Genomic DNA, 13,665 nt, shown 5'->3' with positions numbered 1-13,665 from the left:
TCCTACATAAACCTCAGTGCTTACAATATATCTACTGAAGTCAACCTGCACAACTAAGAAGCGGATCTTGATTTTCAAATCAAGCCCATGACTGAAACAGCCACTAACCTTCAACCTTCTGCCTTCCCCTATGAGAAATATTAAAATACAGACACTGTCTATGATATAAGACAGTGGTATTCAAACTGGGGCGTCGCGACGCCCCAGCCTGTGGGTCCTGGCCTCTGCCCCCTTAAGGGGTAGGGGAAGCCAGAAGACAGGGGGAAGGCAGCGGCGCGATGCAGCCTCCTGCAGCAAGCCTCGATGCAAGCCTCCTGCAGCCTCCCGGGGGTGCGGGGAGCCCTGCACAACCTTCGGCAGGGCTCCCCAGGTCAGGAAAAGTGAAAGCTGAGCGATTGCGCCCCACTCTGCAAAACCGGAAGCAGAGCACGATCACTCTGCTTTCCCTTCTGATGGGGCTGCAGGGATTGGGGTGCACCCTCCAGTCCCTGCAGCAGCCGTCCCTGTGTGCAGGGAACCCTGCGCGAGCGCCTGCAGGGCACCCCAGGTCAGGGAGAGTGTAGCTATCTGCTCTGCCTCCGCAAAAGCGGAAGTGGAGCGCGACTGCCCCCCTTTCCCTGACCTGGGGCGCCCCGCAGGCGCTCGCATAGGGCTCACCGCACACAGGGACTGCTGCTGCAGGGACTGGAGGGTGCACCCCAGTCCCTGCAGACCCCTGCCTTCCCCCTTCCCCTGCGGCCTCCTCCCCCCCTGCAAATACTGCAGGTTTCAAACTCCCGGAGAGTTTGAAAACCGCAGATATAGAGATCACTGTTACGGGGGATGCCTGTTCAGTTTGTAACACAGGAAACAGACAAAGCTAGACTCTTACTTGGACTGCGGCCTGTTGAGGATGCACTCCTTCCAAACTCTGTGAACCATGCGATTCTGGAATTTGGGAGGGACCTTCACTGACTTCTTTGGACTCTGAGCTGTGACCATCCCGTCCGGTGCTGCTGGATGACTGACCATGCTTGAAATCCCACCACTGTCACCTATAAGATAAAAGAGTAACAGGCTGAAGAACCCTTTCAGTGACAAGATGTTCTCTGGAGCTTTGGGATCAGGCATCAGTCTTGATGTTAGAATTACATCTCTTCAAAGAAGGCAGATTTCAAGGAGAACCAACTCAATAGTACATCCACTCATCCATTACAAGAAAAAAAACAACTCAACAGACACATTTAAGGAGTTACTGAAATAAAATACAAGCAGTATTCATTTGCAGCTAGGGTTAGTTTCTCCCACTCCGATACTGCAATTCAGGAACGACTGTATATCTTGGGTATTTCTTACACTTAACACTTATTATAAGCTGATCTACATCATCAAAACTATACAGCAAGCCCTCACTTAGTCGTGGATAGGTTAAGAACATAAGAACAGCCCTGCTGGATCAGGACATAGGCCCATCTAGTCCAGCTTCCTATATCTCACAGTGGCCCACCAAAAGCCCCAGGGAGCGCACCAGACAACAAGAGACCTGCATCTTGGTGCCCAAAGTTTCCAAGGTTCTTGGAAACTAGAACGTTCAGTAAAATGAGTTATAACTAAACCAACTTTACTACTGGATAACTGATATATGTAAACAAGTTAGGTTCCTACAGCATATTTCATAAAAATATCACCAAACTTGTAAATAAAGACCCAAAACACTTCTAATATTAAACATTTATTTAATGAGAGCTTTCTGGACCAGAGAAAACTCTTGCAGGCATGCGGAAAATGTGTAAACTCCACACGGACAGTGGCCCTGGCCAAGAATTCATTTTATTTTCTCATCAACTTTATAATGAAATGATTTAAAACTAAATAACTTTAAGTTAGAACTTTCTGTAGTTCAGCTCAGTTGCAACCCAAACCACTGATCTGGCATGACACAGTTGATTGAGCCTACTCCAATTCCCTGCTCCACTTTTCATGCCAAACCACAGTGTGTTGCTTGCATCCAAACCAGGTAGATCAGAATTAGAAAGTACAAACTTGATTGCGGTTTCCAGTTCTGGCTTGAAGACATATCATGGTTTTCCTGATTTGGAAGGTATAGCAAACTATGGTTTGATGAAAAAGAAAAAGTCAGGAAGGACATGAGGGGAGTAGAGACATCCCAAGTCTCTCTCACGTAACTCCAAATCAGGGTTTGACGCTATGCCTGAATGAGGCCAGTTCTGTAACACGCAAGCCATTGCTAAAAATTTATGTATGGCTGAGAGCTAAGCAAGAGAAAGGGTCATGTTCCCTTGCTTTGTTTCCAATACAGCATTTATTCATAACTTTTTAGAATATACAATACTGACAGGCCAGTAACATAACTGAAGTTCAAGGTGCATATCCACTTAAACCGAACAGCTGATCATAAACAGATGTCCCATATGCACTGCACAGAACAAAACCTCAAATTAAACTAGGAAACTGCGGAGCGTAACCCATATCTGTACCATTAAGCCATGTATCTGATAAGAATAGAAGAAGCCCACTTTTTGATCAGGTGTAAGCAGCACTTAGTCCAGCATCCTGTTTTGTGCACTGGCCCACCAGATGCCTCTCGGAAGCCCACAAGCAGGAGAGAATTGTATTCCCTTCACCCACTCTTATTTCCTCTGCAAATGGGGTTTGGTGTCTTGTGTGCCCCCTGAGGCATCTGGTGGGCCACTGTGAGATACAGGAAGCTGGACCAGATGGGGCCTTTGGCTTGATTCAGCGGGACTCTTCATATGTACTGAATCGCTAGTAGCCACTGAGGCACTTGTCCTTCATGTACAACCAATCTCCTTTTAAAACTACCTAAGCTGGTGGACATTCCTATGCCCTGTGGCGGTGAGTTTAATAGATTAACAGTGTTCTATGTGAAGCAGCACTTTCTTTCTTTCCCCCCATCCTGAATCTCCTGCAAATCACTGGATGTCACCTTATTCTAGTGATGTGAAAGGGAGGGGGGGGGAAATCTCTCTATCCACGTGCCACATAAGAGCACATTTCGACTCCAGAGCATGACCCTGACGTTGTTTACAGATGCAGATTCTCCCTTTTCCCCCTCCTCACCTCTGACTTTAGCCAGAGCATTACAGCATTTTTTTTTTAAAACGTAGTTTAAAAAATTACAGCACTTTTTTAAAAAAACGTAGTTATGAAAAGCACAGCGGCAGCTTCTCTCAATCACAATGAGAACAGCAGAGGGAGCTTCAAGTTTGTTTAGCTTCCTAACTGCATATCACAGGCGCTGAACTGGGAAAGGACGTAATAGCACAAATCCTCAACAAGGTCAAACATGTTTACAGAACTCCTTGTTCTTATGTCTGGCATGGCCAGAAAAAAAAATGCCTTATGAATAAAACACTGAATGCAGCCAAAGCAGCCAAAGCAACACTGCAGCCGAGTAGAGGAGGGATAAAAAAAATCAACTTGTTGATAGCCGTGTCTGCCAGGGCTGAACCGGACTTCAGAATTGGCTCCTGTATTCTTTAAGGCTTGGTTTCTTGTGGCTTCAGATGTCTGCAAGCCAAGCTGGGAAGTTGCATCCTGCTCTAACTCAGTTCTTACTACACTGTGAGCAAACATCTCCTCACAAGGGGCTACTCCAATCACACAAATCCACAATACCAATTGAATGGCTGAAATGCACAAATCTGAGCCGTGGCAATCTCTCTGAATGACCCTACCGTGACACAATCTTTTGTAAGAGGAAAAAACCCATGTTTCAGATTCCTGGATACCAGCGACACAATTTTAGACATTGGCTGGCACAAGATTAAAGAAATGGGTGCCAGGATCACATTGCTGGGATTTTCACAGTCCTGGTCTTTTGCATTCATGGACTGCCACACTCACCCAGCAGTTGGCGTGCCCTCCTCTAAGCATTTATATCTTGCCACAGCAACCTCTTCTGATCAGACTGAACATAATTTGATTCTACCAGTTCAGGCCATGAGCCCTTCTTAATTTCAGCTGTCCTAGAATGTATTTGATTGCCGTTTTAAAATAAGAAGATTCAACATATACGGTTGCCAGTTTGCCAAAAACTAATTTTTCTCCTCAACAGCCAGGTGGCAAAAGTTAATCTCACAAAATTTCGGGGTCACCCACTGAGCTTCAACCAGACACCAGATCCTTCCCTTCATTTTCCAAGGGCTGGCAGAATTGCAACTTCACCCTTCCCAACCTTGCAACAGACACCGCCTCGGAAATCTCAGGTTTTGGCAAGGACACAAGCCATCTAGATTGAATTAAGTGGCGAATGTCTTCTAAGCTTAACAAATCCCACTACACCCTTGGTGGTCAGATTAATTTCTAACCAACCACCAAAGGAGCTCAGTGGTATAACTCACCAGAACCCACAGTTTTAAGAGCCGCAATTAACTGTTGCTGGAGCAGTTGACCAAACTATAAGTAATTCAGAAACCTTGCACGTGGATGAATAAATACCTGCACAGCACTTAGTGGATTACAGAAAACATTATCACCAAGTTTGTGCAATGCATACATGATCTACAGCACTTCATGCTAGTTTCAGCTAAACAGTGAAGCCTGGAGGGAGATGGACCAGCAAAAATGAATGCAATCGCCCTCTTCCCAATCCCAACCAAATGACACTCCTGACACACCATTTGCTTTGCATGCAGAAGGGCCCAGGTTCATGATTTTTATCTAAGTCTATTACTTCATTTACCCAGCTGGGGTGTTGCTTGTTTTGGATATGACACCCCAGTGAACACTACGTTTTGTGGGACAGGCAGCCTCCTTACCTATCACAGTCTGCTCTGGAGAGGTGGGAGGTGTGAGTAATATTCCACAACTGCTGGGATCCTTCACGCTTCCAGCTCCTGGCTGTGCCATGGTGCTATGGCCTCCAGGTGTGGAAGTGCTCTGGGAGACAGGAATGTCATTCTGAGAGATGAGGACAAAGGCTGAAGGATATACCATTTGGACACCACCTGTTTAGAAAAGGAGAAAAAAATTAGGTGTGATTATTATTGCTCCTTTTTTTCACCTGTAACAAAAGCAACATTTCTGATTCAATGCAAAAGCTTTTAAAGCTATAATTACAGTTAAGATATAGTTGGGTGGTTGGACCAGAAGTACAAGCCTCACTGGTGCAATAAGTTATGGCAGTGGTTCTCAAACTTATTAGAGACCCTAGAGTCTGCTACCTGATGTATAAACGCCATGGGGTGTGGTTTTAATAGTGATTGGGCCAGCAGTGCTCACCCTCTCCTAAGTAGCAGCTTGTTTAACCCTAAATACACATAGCCTAATCTGCGCTGTCAGTTTCACGAACTACCAAAAATTGGGTCTTGACTCACTGGTGCATCCCAGACCTACAGTTTGAAAACCACTAGGTTATGGGGTTCAATTCCAGGTCAGGCCTGTGCTCTTCTAGCAGAAAGAGGGTCCACACCTTTAGACATTTTTTGGAAGGAGCTGTAGTTTGGTGTCTGAGTATCTGCTTTGCATGCAAGAAGTACCAGGTGCAATTTCTAGCAGTGCCTCCAGGTCAGACTGGAAAGGTTACGCTTCTAAATCTCAGGAGAATCATTACCAGACAACATAGATAAACTTGAACTAGACCTGCCTCAACAGAAGACAGATTCATATGTTCATCAGAACTGTTTAATTCTGGAAATGGGTGCTTTAAGGGAACACAAATAGCCTAAGAGCATAACCTGTAAGAGATACCAGATCTTAAAGGTCTCATGCTGGACTGTGATAGCTGGACATCTAAACCCAAGAAAACACAGCTGGCAGGCCTTGAGGAAAAGTGTTTCATGTAGGAAAACTTCCTAGTGCAGTCCTGGTTGCCTCCACTGGCTAACAGGTGGGGACTGAAAGGCAGGCACCACTGAGATTTGTAATTCCATCACATAAAAACACAATCTTTGGGGAAGGGGAGCTGTGGATGCCTCATGGGAGAAGGATGGGATGAGGAGACTTTGGGTACACCAGGAGATACGTCAACAATGGCAGGGCTATTGTTGATGAGGAGTCCTTTGTGATTCTGGATCAGCACAAGAGAGACAGGAAGGTGGATCATCCTGCTCCCCCACTGGATTGAAGACAAACCGCAATGGTTCCCAAACTGTGAGCCGAAGATCCCCAGGGAGCCCTGGAAACCAGCCAGGGGATCTGTAGAATCCTTGCGAAAACCTGCCGTCCTATACAGTGTGTAGCATTGTAGCCCTAATGGGGAGCCATGGCCCAATAGCTCAAGGGATCCATCAGTCAAAAACATTTGGGAACCACTTGGATATGGGGGAAGGGAAGACTTGCCTCTGTGGGGCATACCTTCCCCGGACATCCACATTCAGAATAACCCAATATTAAAAACAGATCCGGATTGCAGATCCCCAATCCATCAGAGCTACTTGAATTTTAAGTCAACCCCCAAGAGAAAAGAATAAATTCTTCAAGCAGAAATATATAATCTCACCAACTATGACTTCAACAGCCACAGGAAAATCATCATCGTATCCCAGTTCGTCATCCTCTTTCAGGCTCTCTTTCTTCTTCAACACCATTGGGTAAAAATACTGCCATTCCTCGATGAGCTTACGGGTTGCTGGGTCCGACATCTTGTACGCTTGGCCAGTCAGAGTGCCGCTTAAACCATAAGGGCTTATCAAAACTGATGAAACCAAAAAAAACCAGACGGATCAGCAGGCAGCCTCAATCCAGTCTAGCAGCAATCATTCATACCTCCCCCTGTAAGTCTCTGTTTAAGAAATTTATATCCTGTCCTTTCAGATTAAAACATCCGCACAACACAGCTTACAGGGCTTAATACACAATTGAACATAATAAATCAAGCATCCAGTTCTAAAGAGGAGCCACTTCCTGTACAAAGCTAATTGAAATACACATAGAAAAGGCAGAAGTGTATCAATCAGGTCCACTGAAATAATCTTGTTTTTATCCTAGCAGAACACACGACATTGTGATAATTCAATTTAAAATTTGCTACCTGACAATAAGAATGTTTATATACTGCTTTTCATCAAAGAAGTTCACAAAGTCACTTACAGAGAAAATCAAATGGCTTTAAATGGTTCCCTGCCCCCAAAGGGCTCACAATCCAAAACGTTGCAGAAGAAATCCCTGCACACAGCCACTAGAAAAGACAACTGTTCTGGTGCAAATAAGGAGAGTAATTCTTCCCCTGCTACATGTAAGAGCACCACTTGAAAAGTGCCAATTGGGCAAAGAGGCAACCACCATCCCAAAGCCTTCAAGTACTCTGCGCAGCCTCGCAAGAGAGTTGGCTGGGCCTCAGCTGAGGTGCTGCAGAAAGATTTGAAACTTTAATGGCAAACAGGCAGCAGCTCAAAAATAATTATGGCTTTTTCTTCCCCTCAAGTGTCATTGTTTAAGTCCATCTGATGGCTTTTAGGCAGCTGGGCTCAGGATTTCAAATCTGAGCATAACTCTGGAGTAAGATGATTACTGATTAAGGGCAACGTGACCTCCAGCTGCTAGCTTTTCACACAAATCACACTAATTGCATGTTTACTGCATGCCTCTTGGTTTCTCACTCTGTCCATGTTTGTGCCCTTCATCTCCCAATGCCTTTATAAATGATTCCAGAATTTCCCACTATTTAAACCCTAACCTGCAGCATAGGATCTACCCTTAACAGCCTGGTGGACAGTCATGGTTTCTCTTTTCCTAGGCAGCTCTGTCCCTTTCATTCTTGACCACTGGGAAGAGGGAAAGAGGCAGAATGGAGTAACAGCAGCATACATTCAATTTTGGAAAAGAGGAAGGGGAGAAAGAGGAAGAAAGGCAAAGAGCAGAGGGACTGTAGCAACAGGAGAGAACAGATGGGTGGGAGATTCAGGGGACCTACAAAAGATTAAGGAGCGTGGCCAAAGCAACCTCTTCAAAGCCCCTGGTGACTTCTTGGCTCATCTAAGACGACAAGCTTAGGCTTACAGTTCAAACGGTGTGGACCCAAGTCTCAAAGAAAAATGGTGGTGGCCACACTGCCACAACCCACCTGAGGTTGGGGCACAACTCCCTTGTGGAAGACCTCCACGCTAGGTTCTATACTGCAGCAAATTAAGATTTAAAACTATTAACCAAAGAACATAGATATTTTCCCTATTTAGGGGGGAAAAAAACACAATTTTGAACCATATTTACCACTCCTTGCTTCAAAAAAAAGAAAAGGTACAAAACGTAAACATGCTCCAGCTCATTGGTTTCAACAGGCTGGAGTACATTCAGCTCTGCTGAACTGTGGCCCTCGACGTCGAGCAACTGATCTTGCTTAGAGTACTGCCAAGTGCACAAAACCAGCCAATCTCCTATTTCACAACTGGCTTCCTTGTCTCTCTAAGCCACTATAGCCCTACAGTGCCAAAGGATGCACGCTGCATGGCCAAAGGTTATGGATTATGCTCCTAGATAATAGGCAGCCATTAGCAGCAGACCAATAATTGCTAATTGTTATAGCAACCAACTACAACATTTGTTTAGAAAAAAAATATATATTAATTACAAAGTAGGAAACCTGGATTTAAATCCATCTCTCTTTTCAGAACTCATATCACTGATTTGCATCAACGATTTAATTAATCCATCTTGAAGTGATTCAAAAGACCATTACCAGGTCTGATAAAAACTGATTCTTCAAAGTGTGGAAAGACAGAAAAACACACTAAAAGGCAATCACTGCTTGACAAGCAGATTGTGCTTTTGTCATATTGTGTTTTTAACTGATGCGAGGATAACAGATGGGATAAAAGTCTCCTAAATAATACACTAGCATGGTGGACAACAGTGAGTTCCCCCAGAGGTACCTGGAGCATATCAAGCAGAAGAGGAAGGTGAATATCAGTGGAGCAACAGCCACACCCTGAAGCCTACTAATGCCGAGATTGAGCAGCTCCTGTATGGACCATCACTTGGCTGAAATCTGAGGTGGGGAAATTGGTCTGGGGGGGAAAAACCCACCAGCTCACTCTTCTTAAACTTGAATTTCAAAAAGGTATGGAGAGAGAATAAAAATACATGTATGATTGGTTTAGATTGCACAGGTAGCACTACATCAGGGATGTCAAACTCATTTCATGCAGTGGGCCAAGACGCATTCAGGCTCCTGCTGAGGGCCAGAAGTGATGGCATTAAGTTGGTAATGACCGGATATAAGCACTTTTATCTCTTAGGAATTCAGTATCTGTAAAATGACAGAAAATACACACACCGTGATCATGTTCTCAAGATATGGGACAGCCCAATTATCATGCAGGCAGCCCTTTTAGCAGTGACACCTCAGCACAGCTCAACAGTTGAGTTCAGCTGATGCTGGTGCTGGGAGAACACAAGGGCTAGATTAAGAGCTTCTGCAGGCCACATCCGGCCCCCGAATCGTATGTATGCTACCCCTGCACTAAGTCATACTTTCAGATGCATCCTTAAACTGTGCTTGTTACAAACTGGTGTAAAGAGACAGAAGTTCAAAAGCCTGAGGACACAGCCCCAAAAGCCAAAACCACGGGCTCGGACAGGACACCCAAATAAGATCATGTTCCCCAACCCCGAAGAAACCATTTGAGGAAATGCACATGGATATCGTGAATGAATCAGCTTTCGTATTTTAAAACTTGGCCACTACATTTGATAATGACAGACTCATTAAAAGCTGTAACCTATAATGGTGAGATTTGTGTGTTGGTTATTATTTGAAAAATATGAGGTGTGGCACCTTATTCTCAGGCTGATAAGACTTCATGGATGGGGCAGGTTGGAGGATCAAGTGTCACACAGACAAGCACCTAAGAGCTCTGGGGTTAGCATTACGTCTTGCATGAGCTGTGGGATGAGGGCTCCCTCCACTGCTTGCTGTTTTACATCTGTGATGCAGCAGTGGCAGTGAAGGAAAGGCCAGCCTTGCTTTGTACAAGGCCTTTTATAGGCCTTGATCTATTGCAAGACCGTCATTCATTCACATAAGTTCATCTTTAATATATTCATTTATGTAAATTTATTCAAATTTTAAATGTAAATTAATTCTTTTTTTCCCCAGCCCCCAATGTAGTGTCAGAGAGATGATGTGGCCCTCCTGCCAAAAACTTTGGACACCCTTGGGTTAGAGCAAAGGCACTTTTTTTGCTGAGGAAATCTCAGCAGACAGTGCTTATTGTTGTGATTAAGCAATTCCTTAGCAAACAAGGAGAGATGCGGCTGCAGCTCAGAGTAAGAGCTCCTGCTTTGCATGCAGAAGGCCCTTGGTTTAAGACCTGTGTCTGAAACCCTTGATGAGAGCTGCTGGCAATCAGTGCAGGCAAACCTAAACCAAATGGACCAAGGGCCCGGCTAAGCATAAGAAGAATTCTAGTGAGACAACCTCTTTTTTTCAAAAGTATCCAGACTTGAGACCTAGAACTGCAGGTCGGTCAGAACAACAAGTTGCAGCTCCCACTTCTATTAAGTGGGGAACTTTATCCATCTTTGGCTCTTGCAATGAAAGCATTCTCCAATACTGGGCAGCTAAAACGAATCTTGGATGAGTGATGACTGCAGACGCCAGGGCTCTGGGGAGTCCCAGAATGAATACACTTACTCATTAAGTAGCACACCTGACAATGGATACTCTGTTTTTCCCCTAGTTGAGTGTCATGCCAGGCTTTATTGAATTAATGCAACTCATTGGTAGGACTGGGTGGTGCCAATGGACTCTGGGTGGTGCCAACATGCCTTACTTTTAATGGAAGGTATTGTTTCAGAACAAAGACAACAGGTAGCAAGCGCATGTGTACACTGTTCCTCCTCCCACCACCACCACTACTCACCTTGGAATGGAGTAGGGGATGACTGAGCCATATGGAGATGCTCCTCGCTGATGAGATAGATGGGCTGGTGCTGGGCAATTTCGACACTTGTACATACGTTACTTTCTCCATGAAGGAAGAATGTGAAGGCGCAGGACAGGTGCTCACTGGAAGAGAAAAGAGAAACAAAAAAGGTATAATTTAAAATGTTGCTTAAGTCTTTAAGCCACATGGCTTAAGTGATGGTTGGTGGAGGCGCAAAATGCTATCTGAAGTTAAAAATGAGACATTCAAGGTCCTTTTCCAGAAGATCCCACCTACATTCTCAAATTCTGCCTGGAAATCTGGAAAAGGGTGCTGCTTCCCAGAAGAACTTCACCCTATGGAGGGTTGAAATCCTATGAAGAGTTGTTAATAATAATAATAATAATAATAATAATAATAATAATAATAATAATAATAATAATAATATTAAAAACTTTATTTTTATCCCGCCCTTCTCCCTAAAGGGACCCAGGGCGGCTAACAACATATTAAAAAACAGATTTTAAAAACATTAATACATAACAAACATTTAAAAACACATTACAGAGGCCATAAAAACAGTAGTCAGATTAAAAGACAGAATAAAAGAGCAAGTTACCGAGGAATCAAGCCTGTAACAAACTAAAAGATGTATAAAAATGTTAAGAAGGCCAGAAATCAGAAGGCTTGTTTAAACAACAGTGTTTTCAGGCCTCGCCGAAAACTCTCAAGAGAGGGAGCCATTCTCAAATCAAGGGGAAGGGAGTTCCATAATGTTGGTGCCACTACCGAGAAGGCCCTATTTCTTGCAGCCGCCCCCCGGACCTCCTTGGGTGGCGGCACTTGCAAAAAGGCCTTCTCTGATGACCTGAGATGGCGAGCCGGATTGTACAGGAGTAGGCGGTCTCTAAGATATCCTGGCCCAGAGCAGTATAGGGCTTTAAAGGTCAAAACCAGCACCTTGAATTGGGCCCGGAAACGAATGGGCAGCCAATGTAGCCCCCGGAGAAGCGGACTGACAGAGTCAAACCGCCTGGCTCTGGTGACCACACGGGCCGCCGCATTCTGTAAGTTGAGAATCTGATAAATTGAGATTATGAAGAGCTGAAGTATTTAAATAAGCAACAACAGCTTTCGGTGTAGCCTCTAAATCAGTGATTTTCAACCTTTTCCATCTCAAGGCACACTAGCAAGGCACTAAAATGATCTAGGCAGACCATCAGTTTGTTTTTTACAATTCACAAAGCAGACTATGCTGCCAATGGGGGACTCACATCCCCATTGGCCCTACTAATAAATGACCCTCTCTCAAATTCCTGTGGCACACCTGGGGGCCATTCGTGGCATACCAATGTGCCATGGCACAGTGGTTGAAAATGGCTGCTCTAAATATTTGTGTTTTCCTAAATTGCGCTGACTTGCCTGAAATGCAGCATGCAACACTATTTGTACACAGCTATAAAGAGAGAGAGAGAGAGAGAGAGATCTCCAAAAATAAGCAGCAGAAAAAAACATCAGGTGTGACTTCAACTCACCCAAGCACAAAAGATTTATTCTCCCAAAGAGAGAGCAATGGTAGGAAAGGGAAGGACACGTCAACCAGAACATCATATCTCTGGAGACCACATTGCTGCACACGTCTGATGAAGCCATTATAGCCCAGGTTTAAGTCAGATGAAGCCTGTACATCTGAGGCACAACAGCATTTGCACATGTCTATCATCTAACCTTCTTTATACAATAGAGAATAAGCACCTTGCACCCCACTAGTGCACTTCTCGCGGTGGTTTGACTGACTGGTTACACTACTGGGTGACTATAAAGAGGCCAGTCCCACAGAGTTACAACAGGCCTTCCACAAAACAGTATGGACAGAACAAGCACACATTTGTATCAACCTTCCACCAACAACTATAGCTTTTATAAAAAGAGTACAACCTTCAGCCCAGTTGACAGGGAAGTTTGTGTCCAAGTAGAAACCTCAAGAAATGTCTATGCAACAATTGGCAGCCAATCCATTTCAAAGTACAGGTTGAGACTAATTATTCGCATGCGTTCCCTTCCAAGCACTCATGTGGATGGCAAAAAAACGCACTATAGCAAATCAGTTTTAAAAACTAAGTTTCTTTGCTCCAGTGATTTAAAAACAGCCTTGCTGACCTTTGTGATGTAAGATAAGAGTCATTAACAAGGCAATCCATCAATCAGTCATCCTCCAAGAGCTTAAAAAGAGCTGAGAGTTTACACTCAGCCCCTCCCTTCACCAATGCAAAGGGATCACCTTTCTTTCACGTGCTCAGGGGGAAAGGAGGGTCTGCTGGAGAGAGGAGGATTGATGGATTGTCAGCCAGCTGCCCCCTCTCTCTTTCATTAAGTGGGTTATTGTTAAAGGACTGTTCAGTTTTTAAAATTGATTTTAGAGGGATGCAATTCCTCCTTCTCCAGGGATCAGCACTTTCCTTCTATTTGCAGGGGCCATTTGTGTTGAGACAAATCCGTGTATAAAAAATCTGTGTATAAATAGGCTGGACCTGTAAGTCTTTATGAAGTACAATCCACTCTATCAATGCATGAAGTGAAATCCTCAGTGGACGGATACACACACTCACAGGAGTAGAGAAACAGGAGAAGTTACAAAAAGTGGGGTCCTAGGGCTATGGGGATGGAGGAAGACTAAGTCAGAGGTTTTTATATTCCTTGCCAACTCCACTCCCAAATATAGCCAGAGATCAAGGCTAAATCCCTGAAACAAGCTGAAGCTTCTAACTTCCCCACAGAACAACTTTTAACAGGTCAGATCAGGGAGCGTACCAGAGAGCATACCAGCAATTCCCACGGA

General features: G+C 44.4%; 1 protein-coding gene across 1 annotated transcript in view; it reads right to left on the bottom strand.

The window, feature by feature from the left end:
* The window catches only part of LOC136634524 (mediator of RNA polymerase II transcription subunit 13-like), a 194,620-nt gene that overhangs the window by 56,702 nt on the left and 124,253 nt on the right, over positions 1–13,665 (bottom strand). Inside the window, exons 5-8 of the mRNA XM_066610068.1 lie at positions 10,824–10,969; positions 6,464–6,658; positions 4,782–4,970; positions 872–1,034 (exon numbers count right to left, since the gene is read on the bottom strand). Of these exons, the coding sequence (XP_066466165.1) occupies positions 872–1,034; positions 4,782–4,970; positions 6,464–6,658; positions 10,824–10,969 (693 nt within the window). The remainder of the gene's footprint in view (positions 1–871; positions 1,035–4,781; positions 4,971–6,463; positions 6,659–10,823; positions 10,970–13,665) is intronic.

This window comes from Tiliqua scincoides, chromosome 14, assembly GCF_035046505.1.
Source record: "Tiliqua scincoides isolate rTilSci1 chromosome 14, rTilSci1.hap2, whole genome shotgun sequence".
NCBI lineage: Eukaryota > Metazoa > Chordata > Lepidosauria > Squamata > Scincidae > Tiliqua > Tiliqua scincoides.
This window is presented reverse-complemented; position numbering and strand designations above follow the sequence as displayed.